This window comes from Schistocerca americana, chromosome 1 (assembly GCF_021461395.2).
Source record: "Schistocerca americana isolate TAMUIC-IGC-003095 chromosome 1, iqSchAmer2.1, whole genome shotgun sequence".
In the NCBI taxonomy this organism is placed as follows: domain Eukaryota; kingdom Metazoa; phylum Arthropoda; class Insecta; order Orthoptera; family Acrididae; genus Schistocerca; species Schistocerca americana.
Window position 1 is genome coordinate 143888863 of NC_060119.1, and position 22211 is coordinate 143911073.

The 22211-nt window shown below is 39.4% G+C and overlaps 1 protein-coding gene across 2 annotated transcripts in view; it reads right to left on the bottom strand.

The window, feature by feature from the left end:
- Nucleotides 1–21363, bottom strand: part of LOC124551148 (pre-mRNA-processing factor 19) — a 44626-nt gene extending 23263 nt beyond the window's left edge. For both annotated transcript variants that reach the window (XM_047126124.1, XM_047126115.1), the window contains exons 1-5: nucleotides 21229–21363; nucleotides 20260–20409; nucleotides 20042–20183; nucleotides 585–723; nucleotides 81–275 (exon numbers count right to left, since the gene is read on the bottom strand). In XM_047126124.1, coding sequence (XP_046982080.1) covers nucleotides 81–275; nucleotides 585–723; nucleotides 20042–20183; nucleotides 20260–20409; nucleotides 21229–21247 — 645 coding nt within the window. In that variant the 5' untranslated portion in view covers nucleotides 21248–21363. The remainder of the gene's footprint in view (nucleotides 1–80; nucleotides 276–584; nucleotides 724–20041; nucleotides 20184–20259; nucleotides 20410–21228) is intronic.
- Nucleotides 21364–22211: the final 848 nt, after the last annotated feature.

A 22211-nucleotide genomic window follows, 5' to 3' on the forward strand; every position in this document is an offset into this window, starting at 1 on the left:
AAGATCTATATAAAAAATAAACAAATGTGTCTGATGAATGTTTCAGGCATGTACAATGTAAGTTGAACATATTTTCTTACTGGATGAGAAGCTAATGTATGGAACGTGCGAATAGAATCATGAGACACAAGTTCCTCAGGAACCGTTCTTCCACGTCTTTTACGTTCCTGTGTTAGAACTGTTGCCTTATCCTGTAGTTTCTGTATTACTTCTGCTGTCATTCCAGCTTGTTCTGTTGGTTGATTTGCAACACCACCAGCTTCAACAGCAATGGCCTGTAACAAATGATGAATAAATTTAACGAAGTACAATGCTGATAGTATTTGTGATGTGTGAAGAACAAAATGTGTCTGGCGATGGCACAATGGCAATACAATCTAGCTTTGTCTTCAGTGAGAAACGATTAAACACAGAATTTCTATACTGCTCAATGAAATATAGGAATTCAGATGGAAAACAATTATGCACAATTAACCAAAAATTGGAATGTAAATTATTTCTCAATCAAGAAAGATAAAAATGTTGAATAGTAATATTAATGACAGAGATCTACAAATTTCAATGTAAGTGACACTAATACTAACAGGTTGTGGTATGCCTGCTGGATTTGTGGTGATTCCGGCCTGAGGTTTCAAAGTTGCCAAAGCCTCTCTAGCAGCAGTAACCTCCTTTGTGAGTCTCGCTATAACACGGCATGCAGCATCATGTTGGTATAACGCATGGCTGCAACAAGAAAATCAGAGTGCATGACAATGTTTCAAAAGAACAATTCACATGAGAAAACTATAAAACAATGAGGCAGAATATTTCTGTTTGTACGAAGTTGATAAAAAGACCTGAGATTACAAGCAAACATGCTCAATAAATGATCTGCTCTCCTGTTTGTAAAACAGAATAAGTCAGTGTAGCTGCAGCAAGAAATTGATTAATAATTTCAGTCGTTTCATTTCTAGCTCTCCTTCGGTGTGGTTTTAATTGTATATGAATTAACTGTTATGGCTTGACATTTATATGACAGCTATTCAACTTCAGGCCAGGGAACTCAACAATGAGTTAACATGTGTTTGAAACATAAGTGAGATGAGTGTAAAATGCAAGTGAAATAACTAGAAAATAAGTATACACAGCTAATTGATTGCTAGAGGGAAATAAACTGTTCAGTTAACTGAACTGACAAAAACAATTAACACGTTAACTTTGTCATTCACTTAGACATACCTTGCAACTTGTTGGATGTGAGGTGATATACAAATGCAATAATTGTATTACCAACTAAAAACAAGAATACAACTGGTGTTACTTGACACTCTTGTGCAAAAATGTTTCTTTGTTAATGCTGTCCATACTATGTTGTATTCTATAGACAAAAATGACTGACATCTCTTGCCAGACACCATGAATGAGCACACACTGAGTGCATGCTTCCACAATGAAACTAGCACTCTGCTGATTACTGTATGCTGAAGTGGACATTTAAAGGGCATTAAAGCTGTAAACTTATATGGAACTTGAAGCTATTTTTGGCTTTTTTTCAGGCGATGTTTATTAAGTAAGCACTGATGTAAAGCTAACTTCCTACAACTTCTTCCACAAAGGTTCTCCTATAGATGAACACACAGGAGAATGGCTTGGCTACAGCTAGAGGCTGACTTCTTAAAACACACACACACACACACACACACACACACACACACACACACACACACACACACACACACACTCTCTCTCTTTCTCTCTCTCTTCCTCGTTTCCAGCATATTCTTGTCAGGTTCTCTACTGGTTACTCATGTTGGGCACTTAAAGAATTGTAGCGGGTAAGAGCTCTCTTCTTGTGACCATTTCTCATCTTTTCAGTATTCTAAGATAATACACATCTTCAAAATGGAATATAGCAGCTTCAGATGAGACACAAATGGAGAACAAAGAACTGACGGCTAGAGAACATGAAAGTGCACTAACACTGAACAATTTAAATACCAGTATCAAAAAATTATTTGAACAAGATAAACAGATCAGTCTAAACAATCATTTACTCCGATTTGGTATGTGTGAGACAGGGAAACTTGCAGGCACGAATTTCACTGAAACTTCCTGGCAGATTAAAACTGTGTGCCGAACCTAGATTCGAACTTGGGACCTTTTCCTTTCGCGGGCAAGTGCTCTACCATCTGAGCTACCCAAGCATGACTGATGCCCCGTCCTCACAGCTTTACTTCTGCCAGTACCTTGTCTCCTATCTTCCAAACTTTACAGAAGTTCTCCTGCTAACCTTGCAGAACTAGCACTCCTGAAAGAAAGGATATTGTGGAGACATGGCTTAGCCACAGCCTGGGGATGTTTCCAGAGTGAGATTTTCACTCTGCAGCGAAGTGTGCACTGATATGAAACTTCCTGGGAGATTAAAACTGTGTGCCGGACCGAAACTCGAACTCGGGACCTTTGCCTTTTGCGGGCAAGTGCTCTACCAACTGAGCTACCCAAGCATAACTCACACCCCATCCTCACAGCTTTACTTCTGCCAGTACCTGCTGTGAGGATGGGGCGTGAGTCGTGCTTGGGTAGCTCAGTTGGTAGAGCACTTGCGCGCGAAAGGCAAAGGTCCCGAGTTCAAGTCTTGGTCCGGCACACAGTTTTAATCTGCCAGGAAGTTTCATATCAGTGTACACTCCACTGTAGAGTGAAAATTTCATTCTAGATCACAGGTGTCAGGTAGTTAGCTTGGACCTTGGTCAACATAACCTCACTCAAACAATAGTTGATTTATGTCTGCACCATAAAGTTCTTGATTGAAAATGTCAGTTTACGAGCCTAATTCTCATCATTTGCAGGAGGTGTTAACTGTTTTGTTTCAATATGAAGAAAACAGTGGTTGAGTCTCATAATGCTCTCAAGTACTTATGGTAAGGAATAATGCTCTCAAGTACTTATGGTAAGGACACTATTAGTGGAAGAATGTGTAGTGAGTGGTTTCAACTCTTTAAGAACGTAGACCGGCATAGTGGCGGAAGGGAGAATGTTTTCGAAAATGCAGAATTGGAAACATCGCTGAGTGAAGTCGCGTGTCAAACTCAAGCAGAAATGGAATGATTAGTGGGAGTGGCACAGCAAGCCATTTCAAAATGTCTCAAGGCAATGGGCATAATTCAGAAAGAAGGAACTTGGGTCCCGTGTGAGCTGAAACCAAGAGATGTTGAACGGCATTTGTGTGTTTGTGAACAGTTGCTTCAGAGGCAAAAATCGAAGGGTTTTCTGCATCGCATTGTGACTGGGGATGAAAAATTGGTTCATTATGATAACCCTAAACGCAAATCATGGGGATATCCCGGCCATGCTTCCATGTCAACGGCCTAACCAAATATTCACAGCTCCAAGATCATGCCCTGCATTTTGTGGGACCTGCTCAGCGTGTTAAAACCCAAGTGAAACAATCACAGTTGCTCGTTATCGAATGCAATTAAAGCATTTGAGCAGAGCATTAAAAGACAAATGGCCACAATACAGCGAGAGGCACGATTAAGTGATTTTGCAGCACAACAATGGTCGATCCAATGTTGCAAAAGAGGTCAAAACGTACTTGGAAACATTAGGATGGGAAGTCCTACCCCACTCGTCATATTCTCCAGGCATTGCTCCCCCTGACTATCACCTGTTTAGATCAATGGCGCATGGCCTGGCTGACCAACAGTTCCGATCTCATGAAGAAGTCACAAATTGAATAGATTCGTTAATCGCTTCAGAAGATGAACAATGTTTTCGACACAGGATTCGTATACTCACTGCCCGAAAGATGGGAGAAAGTAGTGGCCAGCGATGGAAAATACTTTGAATGGTACACGTGTAACCAATTTGTTTCATTAAAGCCTCAAATGTTGGGGGGAAAACGCCAGAAACAAAGTTATACACCTTGTAGTAAATAATAATTGAAATGTTTACTGCAGCCTTTTGGTACCCCACTTGGGATTCCATGTGGGGGAAAAACAAAAACATGCACACACACATACACACACACTTATAAAAGCACACTGTGGAAAGTTACATTGATGCAAGTGTGAAATAAATGTTTTAAATTTTAATGTTCTGTTGTGTGTAATAATGTTCAATCAAGTATTTTTCTTCATTAGTCATTTCCTTCTATTCTGTTGCTTTAGCATTTTGCATTGTGAAACATGTAGGAAAAACTAAAGTTACAGAAGAAGTCTGATTTATGCAATGAATGAGACCTAGAATAAGTAATGCAAATAATAGAAGCAGAATCGGAACCAGAAGATAGTTATGTGCAAGGTGTGTGTGTATAGACACAGAGGACAATGTGTAAGAAATGGATGTCGATGAGACATTTTGAAAGTGGGACAATGAGAAAGTGATTGATGAGATACAAATGCTGTAGAGACCTACATACACCAGCAAAATTGGTATAATCAATGTAAGACCAACCAAGCAAGTGCCAGAAGAAGGATACTTTGTATAAATTAGCACTCTCACAATGATTTCCAGAATGTGACTTTCATTATGGAGACTTTCATATGGGTTTTTTGCATAAAATAGTGGACAAAACTGTAAAATAAGAACCCAAAAAGCACAGACAGTTTGTAATTTATGGAATGCGACTCATCCTTCTAACAAACGTAAGTGGATCCCAACAAGTACAACAGAAATGTTTTTGTTTCATAGAAGACCTTGTAACTATGGAAGTACTAAAATCTAAAAAGAAAATCACTTTCTATTTTATGGTCCACACACTGCATGCACCAAAGGAAAATATTCCCAGTTTCATTCTTGAGAAATAGGTTTTCTGAACTTCTTACTGACAGCAGAATCAATGAAGTGACCACTAGAGAGAATTTCGTCCTTTTAGAAAACTATTTACAAGTTTTGCACAGGAATCTTGTGTACACTGCCATCCAAGTGGATGAGAAATTGGTAGCTTTTCATGGGAAATACCCATTTAGGTTTTCATTAAGTCCAAACCATCTAGATACGGCATAAAAATTGGGGACCTCTGTGATACTGGATCTTCGTATGCTTTCAACTTGAAGGCAATGCACAGGGAAAGAAGGATCTACAGAAAAGAATCAAGGTACGAAGAGCTGTAATGGACCTTATGTCTCCTGTGGAACTGGATACATCATTACAATGGACAACTCTTTTACGAGTGTTCCGCTTAAAGATGAGCTCTCGAAACAAGAGCTATCTTAGACTAGTACTCTTAGAAAAAACAAACCCAAAATCCCACCTGATCTTCAACCAATGCCACTGAGAGCACAATTTTCATGTATGTTTGCAAAGACTACCAAGTGACAGGCATAGATTTTGGAAGACAAAAAATCCTGACTGGAAGGCTCTTGTAAATGACAGAGGAAGAAATTTTTTGTTAGATCTAAGACAAGAACTTATAAAGCCTCACGTAAAGTTTAACAGAATGTCCACAGACGTGGGAACAGCACTGAAGTAATTGCTGTCTGGTGAAGATGCACGCCCAGTGACACATCAATCAAACTCAATGGAACGTCTGAAAGGGACTGCCAGTGTTGCATGCTGTAAACTTTTTCTGAGGAAAAAAGACTGGACGTGTAAAACAAAATGAGGCTAGTCCTATTCTTTCATATGTAATAAACAGGCAGATATGAAAACGGAACAGTATGCAAAAATTGTATTGATTCGAACTGCAAGTGTGTAATTACCAATAGACACTACATTTTTAAAAAGAAAAAAGGGGAAAAAAAGAGAATAAAAACATTTTAATAATTTACATAATTTATTACCAACATGCCTGAAGTAATTTTTTTCCGCATCACACTGTTATGGTAAAGGATTATTCTTTTTTGATTGCTGTGATATTGTGTGCGATTACATTTGTTTTTGTAATTTTTGACATTACCATGTCTAACAATACATACTGCTTTGGGGTACTCTGGTAGCCCCCTTGGTATACCATGTTATTTTTTTTAGTTTGGTGTGCAAAAGGTTAAACATCTTATGCCGCTGAGGAAAAGTTTATGTGGCGGAGTCACAAGTACCTACATGCTCCAGATATGTATACATGCAGAACCGTATTTCTGCACCATTCTTCCAACAGCTGTTCACAGTTCTGGCTGTATCATTCGAGTGTGCATTATGTTTGCTGCTATGGTGCCTTATTGGAGAATTTTACTTTATTTTTCATTTTTCATTTGTTTTAATACAGCATTCTTCAATTCTACAAGAGAAATGTCACATTAACAAGGCTGCACAGACAGAGAGATCCTGGAGATACTAGCAGTGATAGTGAGTGTTATGTCTCTGATGTAAGGAGCAGCAATGAGTCATCAACAGAATCGCGAAGTTGTAGTCCTTGGGCTTGTACCTCAGCTAGTACTGCACATCAGTTTAATGCTTCTTCAAGAGATGCAGTTGCTAGCTATTCATAATCCGAAGAATCAGAAAGTGACACCAAAATGCTTTGGAAAAGAGCATGCCTTAATGACACTCTGGTTTGGAAACAAACAGATTTAAGGCATGCATCTGACGACACAGCTTCAGGAAACAAATGTCAACTGGTTAAAGACTCAAGGAGTCTGTCATTTTTTAAATGATATTTCTGTTAGAAGATGTTCCAGTTCATGCAGATGAAACAAATCACTTTTGTGTGTACAGCGGGAAAAATACTTCACAACCTGTGCATTCTTGACAATCAAAGTGGAAAGATACTGGATTTAAGGAACTTTATTGTTTTGTTGCTATTTGTCTTCTAAAGGCACTAATAAAAAAGTTGAAAATATGTGACGATCAGTACAGAAATATACTGTTGAACACTTCAGTTTTCAGTGGTATTATGTTTGGAGGGAGTTTTATTTTACTGTTGAGAATGCTACACTTCAGTGATAAGTCTGCGAGTACTGAAGGCAACTGATTGTTTAAAATTAGGAATAATGCTGATAAAATCCGTGAGACATTTCACAGTACACTTAATCCGCATCAGAAGCTTTACACCGATGGAAGTCTCTACGATGGCAGGCAATGAAATTCTCAGAACTCCATCTATCGGTGTAAACCTCACGATTCCAGTACCACTAACTTCATAACCAAAGAGAGATTAGAAAGTACATGGATTTCCCTAATCTGTTAATAACTAGGCTTCTACTATATAGTTACACAAGCAGCAACATTATCTGTATCATTTTACAATTTTTTTTAAGGAACCATTTTTCCTTCTCCTGTAAAATTTAGGAAAATGTAATTACAAGGTTTTCATTGCCTATCAGCATCTCGTTTTTCACAGTCTATTATCTTTTAACAACTTATTCCATCAGCAGATTTGAGACAACGACATTTGTGCTATGTGACTTGAGGTGTAAGACATCACTTTATAGAAAATGACTGGTAACACACTCAGTCTTTCTAAGTGATGAAAGATGTTGTGACATTTAAGAAACACTTATCAGCGGTTACATTTCGGACAGCATATTAATAAAGAATTGGTTTACCGTATTTACTCGAATCCAAGCCGCATTTTTTTTCCGGTTTTTGTAATCCAAAAAACCGCCTGCGGCTTAGAATCGAGTGCAAAGTAAATGGAAGTTCTGAAAAATGTTGGTAAGTGCCGCCAGAACTAACTTCTGCCGTCGAATATATGTAGCGCTACACAGGCATACTTTGCAGACACAAAGATAAATACTGACGCCAAAACCTCTGCGTCAGTAAATAATTTTTTTTAAAAAAAAGGTTTAAGACGAGCTTTTTTCTCCGCCCCGAGTTTCGACCACTACATTTTCATACATTATCCAACGAAGTAAATACAAATTCCGTGTTGTTTATCTTCGAATGTAGCAGCATTTCAATGTACTACGAAAATCCGACTGGCAAGACTATTTGGGATGTTTGTCAATATGGCCAACTCTATGTTCTGAATTTTTTCCTACCTGTGAGAAGAGATGGTTGCTAATTAGGAACTTTTATGAATTGCGAATCACATGCAGTATTTTCTTCAACATAAGAATAATACGGATATAAACATTTTGCCATGTATTCTTTCGTGTTTGCTGCTATCTCATTTAAATCCTGTCTACCTAATAACCTACGAAACTAGTGTGAGACAGCAGCAAATCTGGAAGAATATACATATCATGTCATGTTTATATTCGTATTATTCTGATGCCTAATAGTGATACAGTCAGAAATGAAGCACGGCAATTGACTAGATTTTTAAATCTAAGATGACTAATTTCTGTGCAGAATGTGATGTACAAAAGAGGCGTCTGCAAAGATTTTCAAATGGAGAAAAATTTTAGCTAAACTGTCAATCAGAAAATCTATCATATGCAGTCTATTATTTGGTTCTTGTTGATCATTATCAAAGAAAGCAGCAGTACAATTAACAACAAATAGCAGTCTCTTGCCATTGTTTCGCTAATGAGACAATTCCTTTCTTTTTTTTTTTATTGTAAGCGGCGGTAGGGCGCACGTAAGCAAGCCATGCTGCGAGCGGCGACAGGTCGTAAACACTATCAGAATGCGACAAACCATACATGACACAGTACAATAATGCATTTTCAGCCTAGAGTGACGTAAACACCTATAACAAAGAGAACGGCACTTATCAGATCAAAGAAAAATAAGCAACCCATTCAAACCAGACGAAGCACGCCGGACGCATAACAATGGCTACCTGGTAAAGCTTAACTGCTAAGCTCACGACTCGAACCAAACTTCTGTAGCTGTATCGTCATTTAGTCTACCTAAATTGTGTCTCATATTACAATAGACCAACTTTGTTTCGATTTGGAGGTGCGGCCTAAAACTTTTCTCTCCCCTTGAATTTCGAGACTCAAATTTCAGGTGCGGCTTAGATTCGGAAAATTTTTTTTTTCCTCAATTTCGAGTCTCATTTTTCAGGTGCGGCTTAGATTCGAGTAAATACGGTATTATTATTTGCGGGCAATGCAAGGTACAAGGGTGCAGCATGTGAGAGAGATAGACAATGAGTTTTGTGTGTTCACCTGCTGTGGGCCACTTGTTGTTAGATATCACATCTTGAAGGTGTGTTGCAACCACGGAAGAACACCACTCACATCAATAGTGGCATCACAGAAGACAAAAAAGAATTTTTAAAAAACTGTCAGTCTGCCTTACTTTCTTGGTCATTTGGCTTCACAAAAAATGTTATTCTCACTGAACAAGATAACTGTATTCAAACATTTGTGATAAGATTGTAATATACTTATCTGATGACAATTAGCTCAATGTGTAAATAGGCTTAGAGTGGTGTTTAAAGAAGAAATATTGTTGGTCAATACATAAAACTAAGAAGGATTCCAGTTTCTTTCAGACTTTAGCACTGAAAACACTGCGAAGGAGAAGTTGTACATTTATCCGGAGTTTACAAGTTGGTCTAGATAGTAGTTAATTTTATGAAATAGGCAACCATGAAGAATGTATTACACAAGATGGAGTAACCCCAAAATAAACAAATTAAACTTGTGCCAATGTTTAAGAGAACATTACCTGTAACAGGGACATACTCTGTATGTTGACAATTGATATTCCAGCCCAGACCTGTTTCTCTGGATACAAAATCATAGACAACCACACGTGGCACAGTTTGAAAGAATAGGTGCAACATGCCAAAACTGCAGATGAAATTGAAATGGGGAGAAGGATTTTAAGACAACTGAAAAGATGCTTGGTATCAAGTGGTATGACGAAAAGAGAAGTGTGGATGTTGGTCACTTGTAATACAACAAAATGGTTGAAACAGAGAAGACTAACAAGAAATACTGGCAAAAAAGAACGAAGTGTATATTGTTGGGATGGTCCCTGACGTCACATGCTGTAGTGAATCTCTCATAATGAGCACATCCTATTTTGGGAAGATGCAAATTTCATCACAGGTGACACTAGTCGCAGGCACTATCACTCAGTGTTGTTGAACAGCACTGATCCCCCATTGAAAATTGCAGCAATTCTGATAAATACTTACTTGTTAGCCAAAATAAGTCTGTATTTCTGATAAGTCATAATTTTCACAACTGTCACAGAATACTTTCCACTGAAATCTTCCCACAACATACTACATATCACCACGGGTTCTGGTAGGAGCTAGATGACACTGTGAAAAGCACACTGTCACACAGACAAGCAAAGTTTCACGTCACAGGTGATTATAATCCATAAACTTCAAGAGAACCAACATAAGGGAATAGTATGGGAGTACTCAGCATCCTGGAGGACAAACAAAACAAGGAAAAGTTAACTGTAATGTGCTGAGAACATAAAATGAGGTTAATGATAACATATTTCTGGATCAAGCCAAGTGAGAAATAGAAATGGGCAAGCCCATTCTCCCAACAGTTGAGAATTCCAGGTTTACCACGTAGCAGTCAGACAAACATTAAAGACGCCATGAAAATCAAGGTCAGGAAGAACAGTAGAATCTGATCATTACCTCAATCTGATCATTACCTCACAGATGTCAAGTGTCATTGGATACAGAACAGGGTAGACAGCCACAGACAAATAAAGCAACTAGAAACATCAAGATAGACACAGAGAAATTAAGACATAAATAAGAAAAGTACACAGAAGGAATCAAAACATACACTATGTGATCAAAAGTATTCAGACACCTGGCTGGAAATGACACAAGTTCACGGTGCCCTCGGTCGGTAATGCTGCAATTCAGTATTGTGTTGGCTCACCCTTAGCATTGATGACAGCTTCCACTCTCGCAGGCATACGTTCAGTCAGGTGCTAAAAGGTATCTTGGGGAGTGGCAGCCCATTCTTCACAGAGTGCTGCACTGAGGAGAGGTATCGATGTCTATAGGATTCAGGTCAGAACTCTGTGCAGGCCAGTCCATTACAGGTATGTTATTGTCATGTAACCACTCCGCCACAGGCCATACATTATGAACAGGTGGCCGATCATGTTGAAAGATGCAACTGCCATCCCCAAATTGCTCTTCAACAGTGGGAAGCAAGTAGGTGCTTAGAACATCAATGTAGGCCTGTGCTGTGATAGTGCCACACAAAACAGCAAGGGGTGCAAGCCCCCTCCATGAGAAACACGACAACACCATAACACCACCGCCTCCGAATTTTACTGTTGGCGCTACACACACTGGCAGAAGACGTCACTGGGCATTCACAATCCCCACACCCTGCCATCGGATCGCCACATTGTGTATCGTGATTCGTCACTCCACACAACATTTTTCCACTGTTCAACCGTCCAATGTTTACTCTCCTTACACAAAGCGGGGCATTTATCAGTGTGATGTGTGACTTATGAGCAGCTGCTTGACCATGAAATCCAAGTTTTCTCACCTCCTGCTTAAATGTCATAGTACTTGCAGTGGATCCTGATGCAGTTTGGAATTCCTGTGTGATGGTCTGGACAGATGTCTGCCTATTATACATTACAACCCTCTTCAACTGTCGGTGGCCTCTGTCAGTCAACAGACAAGGTCAGCTTGTACACTTTTGTGCTGTACGTATCCCTTCACATTTCCACTTCATTATCTCATCGGAAACAGTGGACCAGGGATGTTTAGGAATGTGGAAATCTCGCGTACAGACGTACGACACAAGTGACACCCAATCACCTGACCACATTTAAGTCTGTCAGTTCCGCGGAACACCTCATTCTACTCTATCACGATGTCTAATGGCTACTGAGGTCGCTGATACCTGGCTGTCGGAGGCAGCATGAAGCACCTAATATGAAAAAGTATGTTTCTGGGGGTGTCCGTATACTCTTGATCATAGTGAACAATGAATGGGAAGACACAAAGCTGAACTGTGAGGAAAAGAAAACAAGAAAAAAGCAACACAGATGGTTGAACAAGAACTGTGAAGAAATAGTAGCGAACTGTGCAAAAGTCTGAAGAGACTGGAGTGACAAGAACAACACAGAAAAATAGGAGGTTTTCATAATAATGAGGAAGGCAGTGGCAAAACAATAAAGTGGACGAGAAGACAGAGGATAAAACAGGACCTGCACAAGTTTGAGGATACTTTTAGGAATAATGACAGTAATAGTGAACTCAAGGTGTTGGCAGCTGTTGCATTGCGGGCCAATGTCGTTACCAACTCATGTATTGAGTTACAAATGAGTATGATGAATTATGAGTCAGTTGTTAGTAGCCAGTCAGAATGCTCGTTTATTACAAGCTTTCAGAGCCAGTGGCTCCTTGTACTGGCAGAAGAGTTGAAGGAGAAGGAAGAGAGGTGAAGGAAAAGGACTGAAGAGGTTTAGGGAAAGGGATACAGCTTAGAAAAGTCGTCTGAATTTTACCCCCAGACAACAGTTTCTCAAAACTCTGCAACTGGGAACTAGCACTACAACATGTCCTTGGTTCTTGCCACGCACCTGGCCTTGTTGTTGTTGTTGTTGTCTTCAGTCCAGAGACTGGTTTGATGTAGCTCTCCATGCTACTTTATCCCGTACAAGTTTCTTCACCTCCGAGTAACTACTGCAACCTACATACTTCTGAATCTTCTTAGTGTATTCATCTCTTCGTCTCCCTCCATGATTTTTACCCTCCACACTTCCCTCTACCACTAAACTGGTGATCCTTTGATGCCTCAGAATATGTCCACCAAATGACCCCTGCTTCTAATGAAGATGTGCCACCAATTCCTCTTCTCCCTAATTCTATTCAGTGCCTCCTCATTAGATACGTGAGCTACCTATATAATTTTCAGCATTCTTCTGCAGCACCACATTTCGAAAGCTTCTATTCTTTTCTTGTCTACAATTTTTATTGTCCATGTTTCACATCCATACATGGCTAAACACCAAACAAATGCTTTCAGAAAAGACTTCCTGACACTTAAATCTATATCTGATGTTAATAAATTTCTCTTCTTCAGAAACACTATCCTTGCCATTGCCAGTCTACATTTGATATCCTCTCTACTTCAACCATCACCAGTTCTTTTGCTCCCCAAATAGCAAAACTCGTCTACTACTTTAAGTGTCTCATTTCTCAACTAATTCCATCAGTATCACCTGATTTAGTTTGACTACATTCCATTACCCTTGGTTTGCTTTTGTTGATGTCCATCTTATATCCTCCTTTCATGACACTGTTCATTCCATTCAACTGCTCTTTCAGGTCCTTTGCTGTCTCTGACAGAATTACAATGTCATAGGCAAACCTCAAAGTTTTAATTTCTTCTCCATGGATTTTAATTCCTACTCCACATCTTTCTAGTGCTGTCTACTCCCGGAGCCTTGTTTCGACTTAGGTCTTTCAGTACTCTGGCAAATTCTTCATGTACTATTGTATCTTCCATTTCATCTTCATATATGTCCTCTCATTTCCATAATATTGCCCTCAATTACATCACCCTTTTACAGATCCTCTACATACTCCTTTCCACCTTTTTGCTTTCCCTTCTTTGCTTAGGACTGGTTTTCCATCTGAGATCTTGATATTCATATACGTAGTTCTCTTTTCTACAGAGATCTCTCTTATTTTCCTGCAGGCAGTATCTATCTTACCCCAAGTGATATATGCGTCTACATCCTTACATTTGTCCTCTAGCCATCCCTGCTTAGCCATTTTGCACTTCCCCCTCGACCTCATTTTTGAAACATTTGTATTCCTTTTTACATGCTTAATTTACTGCATTTTTATATGTTCTCCTTTCATCAATTAAATTCAGTATCTCTTTTGTTACCCAAGGATTTCTACTAGCCCCCATCTTTTTCCCTACTTGATCCTCTGGGGCCTTCACTATTTCATCTCTCAAAGCTACCCATTTTTCTTCTACTGCATGTTTTTCCCCTGGACCTGTCAATCACTCACTAATGCTCTCTGACACACTCTACAACTGCTCGTTCTTTCAGTTTATACAAGTCCCATCTCCTTAAATTCCTACATTTTTACAGTTTCTTCAGCTTTAATCTACAGTTCATAACCAATAAACTGTGGTCAGAGTCCACATCTGCCTCTAGAAATTATATATGCTGGCCTTAATTTATATTTATTCCTTCTGTCTCAACATTTCTTCACAGTAACTACTCCTTTCTTTACTCCATTTTAGTTTCCTACACCTTTCCTACATTTTTCGCTGTCGCCCCTCCCACCTTTCCTTCTCATCCTGTCCAGTAAGTCTCCCTTGACCAGGGGTTCTGAGTGACTTTACTAAACTGTATTCCTTTCCCTAAACCTGTCCAGTCCTTTTCCCTCACCCCTCTTCCTTCCCCTTCAATTCTTCTGCCAGGAGGAGGAGCCACTGGCTATGAAAGCTTGTAAAACTTAAATCCTTTTGTGTGTGTGTTCCCCCGCTGCCACTTGGAGTGTAGATTTTTTTATTATGGCAATCGCTTTTTTGTGTTGATGTTCATTGGCTTCACCCACAAGCAAGTTATCACATTTCAACCTAACCTAATACTCAGGCTATATACCAGTCAGTCTGTCAGCACATCTAGTTTTCTTTCATTCACATTTGTTGGCTTTGCCAACTCACTACCAAATTGTTATATTCCAACCTAGCCTAGACCTTGGGCTATGCTACACGTCAATCTGCCAGCACACCTATTTTTTTCCCCCATTCACATATAATGGCTTCACCAACATACATTAAAATTGTCACACTCCGATTTAACCTAGGCCTCTGGCTCTACATGTCTGTCAGCACATCTATTTTTCTCCAGTCACTGAAGAAATATGAAAATCGGTCACCAAACTTAAAATTCAAAATAAGCAGATCCAGAAAAGTTATTCTGGTGCTCTCCATACAGAAAACAAATGTTACCAGTTCATATCTTTTGCCAAAATAAATTATCACATTCAGCGATTCTCACTGCTTCCGTATCCTTATCACCCAACTGGTTATGACTAATGTCAATGAACTGCTAACTTCAGCACACAACAAAAACCTATCAAAACTGCAGTTGAGACCTCAGGAAATTCAAAAATGTCTAACAGGAGGCAGGGGCAGAGAACTGTTAATAAGAGTTAAGAAAGGGAATTGTCTAATGGTGTGATTGCCGAATTCTTAAACAACCTGCTGACCTTTGAACCACCCGAAGAAAACTGGAATTCAAGCAGAACAAAGAACCAGGAATGAGACTGCACAGACAATATGATACCTACCGAAGATGGGACAGCAGCTGAAATGAGCAAGATCATGTCAAATTTGGAGGCCAAAGAAGTAACCAAAAGGATGGACGAATGTGATGGTAGCAGCAGTACACATGAAAGGGGACAAGAGGGATACAAATAACTAAAGAGTAATATTGCTTCTATAGAATGGATACAAGGTGCTGTTGAAACTCGAACTGAAGAGAGTACAAGAATAGATCTAGATTACAGGTGGAGATATCAAGCAAGGTTCAGGAAGGCAGAGGATGCATAGAACAAATCTTTAACCCAAAGCAAAAATATGAATATAGAGCTTTCGAACAAAAAGATAGTAGTAATATTTGTGGACTTCAGTAATGCATACAACTGACTCCATTCACGGACAGAATCTTTAAAAATAGGCTGAACAACAGAGGAAGAATTTGTAAAATTTAATGCAACGTATAATATTATGAAAAGTAACAATATTATGAGAGGAAAGTTGCCACTCACCATATAGCGGAGATGCTGAGTCGCAGATAGACACAACACACTTAAAGCTTTCGGCCAATGGCCTTTTTCAACAATAGACACACATACACGCACACAACTGGGGGCAGTCAACTGATACCACAGTGCCTCAGACTGTAGTCGTGTGAGTGAGTTGTGTTTGCATGAGTGTGTGTCGTGTTGAAAAAGGCCACTGGCCGAAAGCTTCAAGTGTGAAAATTGTTTTGTTGTCCCTATCTGTGACTCAGCATCTCCGCTATATGGTGAATGGTAACTTTCCTCTCATAATATTGTAACATTCCATCCTGGCTTTTCCACTGCTTAATATTACGAAAAGGGTAGTTCCGACTCAGCATATAGAGGAGACATTGAATCACAGATAGACACAACAAAAAGACTAGAAAGTGAGCCTTCAGCTAACAGGGCCTTTGTTGGAAATACATACACACACAACTTACACGTGCATGACCACGGTCTGACAGCCGAAGCAAATCTGGTTTCAACAGCAAGTGTGTGCGAGTTGCGTTTGCATGAATGTGACTGTGTGTGTGTGTGTGTGTGTGTGTGTGTGGGGGGGGGGGGGGGGGGGAATCCCCACGCGCATGCGTGTTTTGTCTATTTTTGATGAAGATCTTGTTGGTCATCTGACAGTCTTTTTGTTGTGCCTATCTGCAACTCAGCATCTCCGATCTCTGCTATATGGTGAGTAGGAACTATCCTCCTCAATAATTGTTATTGATTTACACAGCTCAGTCAGTGGAGCACTTGCCCACAAATGTCAAAGGATCCAGGTTTGAATCCTGGATATACTAAGTTTCAAGTCGGAGCCCACTGTATTGTAGAGTGAAAATCAAAATTCAAACAACACGCCATTTCTTCACTATTTCCTTTCATCCTGCAATATATGAGGGAGAACTTCTATTAAGTTTGGGAGGTAGGAGATGATATGTTGGCAGCGAAGAGAGGGTCGTAAGTTGTGCTTGGTTGCTCAATCATTATACCACTGTGAAAGCAAAAGGTCCATGGTTTGAGTCCTAGTCTGGCACACAGTTTTTATCAGACAGGAAGTTTCACCCATACCTCTACCTGAAATTTCCCTACTGACTCATACATTCTTGTGCTTGCTGTCCAGTGTTTAATGGGTTTTGTAACCGCTTTTTGCTCTTTTTGATTATCCTTTGTGCTTTAACCCTGGTAAACAAAGTCCACCATGTTCTCTTTGGGTTGTTCAATCTTCGCAGTGTCGCCCAGCTGTCCCTTATTGCAAAGCAACACTTCTCAATTGCCAATGGACAGGTTTTCTTCAAATGTGCATTGAAGATTTCAATATGCCCATCTTTGTGGCTTTGTGTTGCACCCAGTCTTCGCGTATTGGTGCTCAAATACAGGCAGTTTCTCCCACTGAGTGTTTTTTGACAGTCACCTTTTGGATACAGCTATTTCAAGGAGGAGCAGCCAGATGGGGAAGTGATCACTATTGTTGAAGGACCCCCTTCCCTTCTCACTGGACAGCAGCTGAAAGACGGAGAGCAGCAGGTGAACTCACTAGTAAGCACTGAACCTCATGCTTTAGTGACGTTTCATCCGTTGAGTCAAAAAGATGTACATCATGTGAATGTGCTATGAGGGTCCAGCAGCATATGCCTTGTAGATCAGTGGGTTGGAGACACTCTCATTGCCACAGGTTTTCTTCCGGACAGATTGCATAACTCAAGAACGTATTACAACTAAAACATTAGAGATTAACTTCAACACTGCAAAATTACCTGGATGTTACAACCTAACAGGCTATTTACACCAGCTTTTCAATCATCTTCCCTGAATTGAACCTGTTGGCAAGTACATCTGAGAGCATACACTCTGCAACAATCATTGGAAGAGTCCAGGCAGGAAGAGGAGGCGTTATGGCCTGGGGAATGTCTTTGTAGCACTCCCTGGTTGAATTCATCATTCTGAAAGGCAAAATGGATCAACCCAAATATGCATCTATCACTGAGGACCATGTCCACCCCTACATGCAGTTAGTTTTCTCTCGGTGCAATGGTATCTACTAGCAGGACAATGCTGATGGGAAACACCTAACACACCAAAGAACATTCATTTTGTACTGGTTGGATGTTTGGGGTGGGGGGTGTAGACGTGGGGACCAAGTCTTGACTTTAGTAAACTGGCTCAAACTGAACATAGGTTGCCATAGTCACAAAGACAAACAGATTTGTTTGCATTTTCTTATGCTCAGAAGTCAAAAATCACCTATGAGTGCCATGTGTATGGACACAGTCGTGTGCGCAAGGTGTTTTTTGATTGTACATATTTTACCTCTGACAAACCTTTGTATAATGTGGTGCATTTTATCCACTAATATGAGGTTCCAATTCACAATTAACATATTTGAAAAGAAAATTTTTGAAGACCAGAAGATGATAGCATAGTCTGTCAAAATTGATTGTTGATAATAAAGAAATATTTATTCGACATTGGCTATAGAAAGCTTCTTACTGTGCACACATACACGGAGCCGTAAATCAGACTTTGGACTGAATATCAATATAATAAATGTGGACAAGAAACTAATGTCATCTAATTTTGAACAGAGAATGATATATTGGCAACTGAAAATGCTTAGACATGTCCAGTACCCAGGAATAATAATCCAAGTGTATTCTTTTACATTAACACATTTTGCTGTTTCACATTGGAATTCACTGTGTCATAAAAATTCTAATAATGTTATTCAATCTGTATATTAAGCAAGCAGTCAAGGAAACGAAAGAAAAATTCGGAGTAGGTATTAAAATCCATGGAGAAGAAATAAAAACCTTGAGGTTCGCCGATGACATTGTAATTCTGTCAGAGACAGCAAAGGACTTGGAAGAGCAGTTGAACAGAATGGATAGCATCTTGAAAGGAGGATATAAGGTGAACATAAATAAAAGCAAACCGAGGATAATGGAATGTAGTCTAATTAAGTCGGGAGATGCTGAGAGTATCAGATTAGGAAATGAGACACTTAAAGTAGTAAAGGATTTTTGCTATTTGGGGAGCAAAATAACTGATGATGGTCGAAGTAGAGAGGATATAAAATGTAGACTGGCAATGGCAAGGAAAGCGTTTCTGAAGAAGAGAAATTTGTTAACATCGGGTATAGATTTAAGTGTCAGGAAGTCGTTTCTGAAAGTATTTGTATCGAGTGTAGCCATGTATGGAAGTGAAACATGGACGATAAATAGTTTGGACAAGAAGAGAATAGAAGCTTTCGAAATGTGATGCTACAGAAGAATGCTGAAGGTTAGATGGGTAGATCACATAACTAATGAGGAGGTATTGAATAGGATTGGGGAGAAGAGAAGTTTGTGGCACAACTTGACTAGAAGAAGGGATCGATTGGTAGGGCATGTTCTGAGGCATCAAGGGATCACCAATGTAGCATTGGAGGGCAGCGTGGAGGGCAAAAATCTTAGAGGCAGGCCAAGAGATGAATACACCAAGCAGATTCAGAAGGATGCAGGTTGCAGTAGGTACTGGGAGATGAAGCTTGCACAGCACAGAGTAGCATGGAGAGCTGCATCAAACCAGTCTCAGGACTAAAGACCACAACAACAGAAGATGTAGTAACATGTCTATTTTTAGATATCAATTGTGCATGAAAACTCACCCATAAAAATTTATGAATGACAGAGATGCCCCTTATGAAACAATGGAGTACTAATCCTGTACATCATTGTCTGAGACGTTGCACTTGGTATGTATGAGAATTTAATGTGTCCATATGGAGACAGAAGTTTAACAAATGAACAAAAGAATTTTTAAAGCCCAGTGTCTCAGTGTAGGAGGTATATACAATGCATCTTTGGCATCCTGGTAATTAAACTGAGAATTTTTCATCACCCAATGGATGTTCTAGAATAATTTGCAATTACCATGATAAAAGTGTGCTGTTTGTATGGGAAAGATATGTTTAGAATTTTGAAGACACACTGTACGTCCCTCCAAAAATGGAAATTCACCGAGATCTAACAAGAAGTCGCGAGCCATCACGAATTTTATTTCAAGATGCAGACAATGTCTGGTTGCTTTGACAAGTGTGCAGAGACTGACGGCAGCCAAATACATTTTCTACGCAGCACTCTGCTAACAACTGGATGCATAGAGCCAGTTGGCTGTTGTGCAATCCAATGTGTTCCCATGCCTGCCACAGTGTGGAAATCATAGCTACCTAGTGTGCAGGCTGTAATGAATCACCCACTGTTTTATAGACTGATGCAGCCAGAATGCCTAGTTGGTCACAGCCCTTACTACAAAAAAGTCATATTGGTGCGAAAAAAATCTTATTTATCAGCAATAAGTCAACACAATCTTAATAACACCAAAGGTAACTGACAACATGTAGGCCTACTTGAAGTGTGAGCGGTACACAATCTACTGCTTTCAGAAATGATCACTAAGAGAAATATTTCTGTACTGAATGACCGAGATAAATACCTGAGTTCTTGTCGAGCTGTCTGCAACTGCTGCCTCTGGGTAAAACTATGAAGCATGACAGCATCCCATTCATCTTGTAAGGTCTTTAAGATAGCTGGAATGCTTGTAGCGGATGGGGGCTTTGGTTTGACAATTGGTGTTGCTGAAATGTCAACATTAACTATGTAACAGCATATATTTCATAAATAGTTTCACCAGTAGTATGCATATATACTTACTTTTCACCTCAATAAGCATGTCAACCGTAAGCTCCTTCCCTGATATTGGATCCACCCCATTTTCTACTACATACTTTTCTATCAGTCGCCTTTCAAATATAGCTCCAGATACTGGAGATATGACAGGATGTTCTGGAACTTCATTTGAAACTGTAATGTAAACGTAAGTGGGCCTATTTAGTGAAATTGTGGAATTAGCAGCAAAACTAGTACAGCGACTTACTAACGAACCACCAACCTAACAGCTATTAAACTACAAAGAAATAAACAATTCAAAAACCTCTGGACACTGAAAATAATTCTCAACTCTCCTTTTAAAAACACCTACAAATTATCTTCCTTCCTTAAAGTAAAATGCAAACATATCGCTATCATGTAACACTCATTAACACAAAATGTGGTACACGACACCGAGTGCAAAGAAACAGGCAAGGGCTACAAGCACATCGAGCAGAGGGCAGTAACTGTTTCCAGATATCGTAACCCGAATGACTGCATAGAACGCTACTTTTCTGACCAATTACACAGTGCTCAAGGAATATGTCTTCACTTCTAACCATGCAGTGGATCTTGTCATATACAGCAAATTCCGAACAGTTATCTTGTTTGTCTAACTCAAATTTCATTTACTCAAAACTTCGTACGAAACCACCCGGTCAAAGAGTAAACATAGTACACAACGCTTTCAAAATTTACGCATACAACAGTACAAACATCATCAGAATTTCGTACGTTTAACGCAAACAAAGCACCAAACGTTTTTGTAGTTTACACTCAGATACACTCGGTAACCTTCTGCATGGCATAACACTGGAATTAGAAAACGAAAACGGTTGACCCTCTAACAGCGACAATATATAGCTGATATTGCACACATTTTACAAACTCACGTTCCTACAATCGCGAATGGTTATTCAATAAACGTCACAAAGAAATAACGAAGTAAACTTAGTATACACAACCACTTACTCGCACAACATAGCGCCATTTTTGTTTTACAAATGTTACCGGCAGCAAAGATTAACCAATACCGCAGTTAAACACATCACACAAACGCAAATATAATCAAAGCTAATCTGTCTTTGGAAAAGATATTCATTTATGCAATAGCAGAAGCGAAACAAAGAACAAGTACATAACGCCATATCAAAAGCTTGTGATTTGATATATGAACAACATATAACTGTCAATACTGAGAGACTGAAATGGAAAACTTGATCGCGCGCAGCGTAAGGACCAAATTCTGATCTCTTACAATTATCTGAAATGTCAGTATGAGTGTAAAGAAGGTATCACAAGTTTTATTCACAGTGAATTTGAAAAAGTATTCAAACATCTAGATATTTAGATTTTGGGCAGAGTTTTGGTAACAGAACACATCATCATCATCATCTTTTATTGCAATCAGTGCTCATGTCCATAGGTATAACTTTAAAATACCCTACATGTGCCTCCTGGGTGGAGCTAATTGAGCAACAGTGATTATAGGCAGCCAGACTATCCGTAGTATCTCCTGGCAATGTCATATCAACTAAATAGCCATTCACTAAATAAAATAGTTCAAACAGTAAGTATACTGTAGTTTAAGATTGTGTAGTATTTATTTTACATGTTGTTGTTGTGGTCTTCAGTCCAAAGAGAATTCTACATCTCTATCATACACGCTAGCAACCTATCAGTTTGTAGCGGAGGATACTTCCGTTACCCCAAACTGATCCCCCATCCCAGTTCCATTCTCGAAAAGGCGTGGGAAGAATAACTGTCAGCAACCCTCCCTATTAGATCTAATTTCTCGAGTCTTCCCTTAGCGGTCATTTCATGAGATGTATGTTGTCAGACTATTCCTGGAAAGTGCTCTCTCGAAATTTCAATAGTAAACCTCTGCATGATGCACAGCCTCTCTTTTGAAGCGTCTGCCTTTGGAGTTTGTTGAGCAATTCTGTCACGCTCTG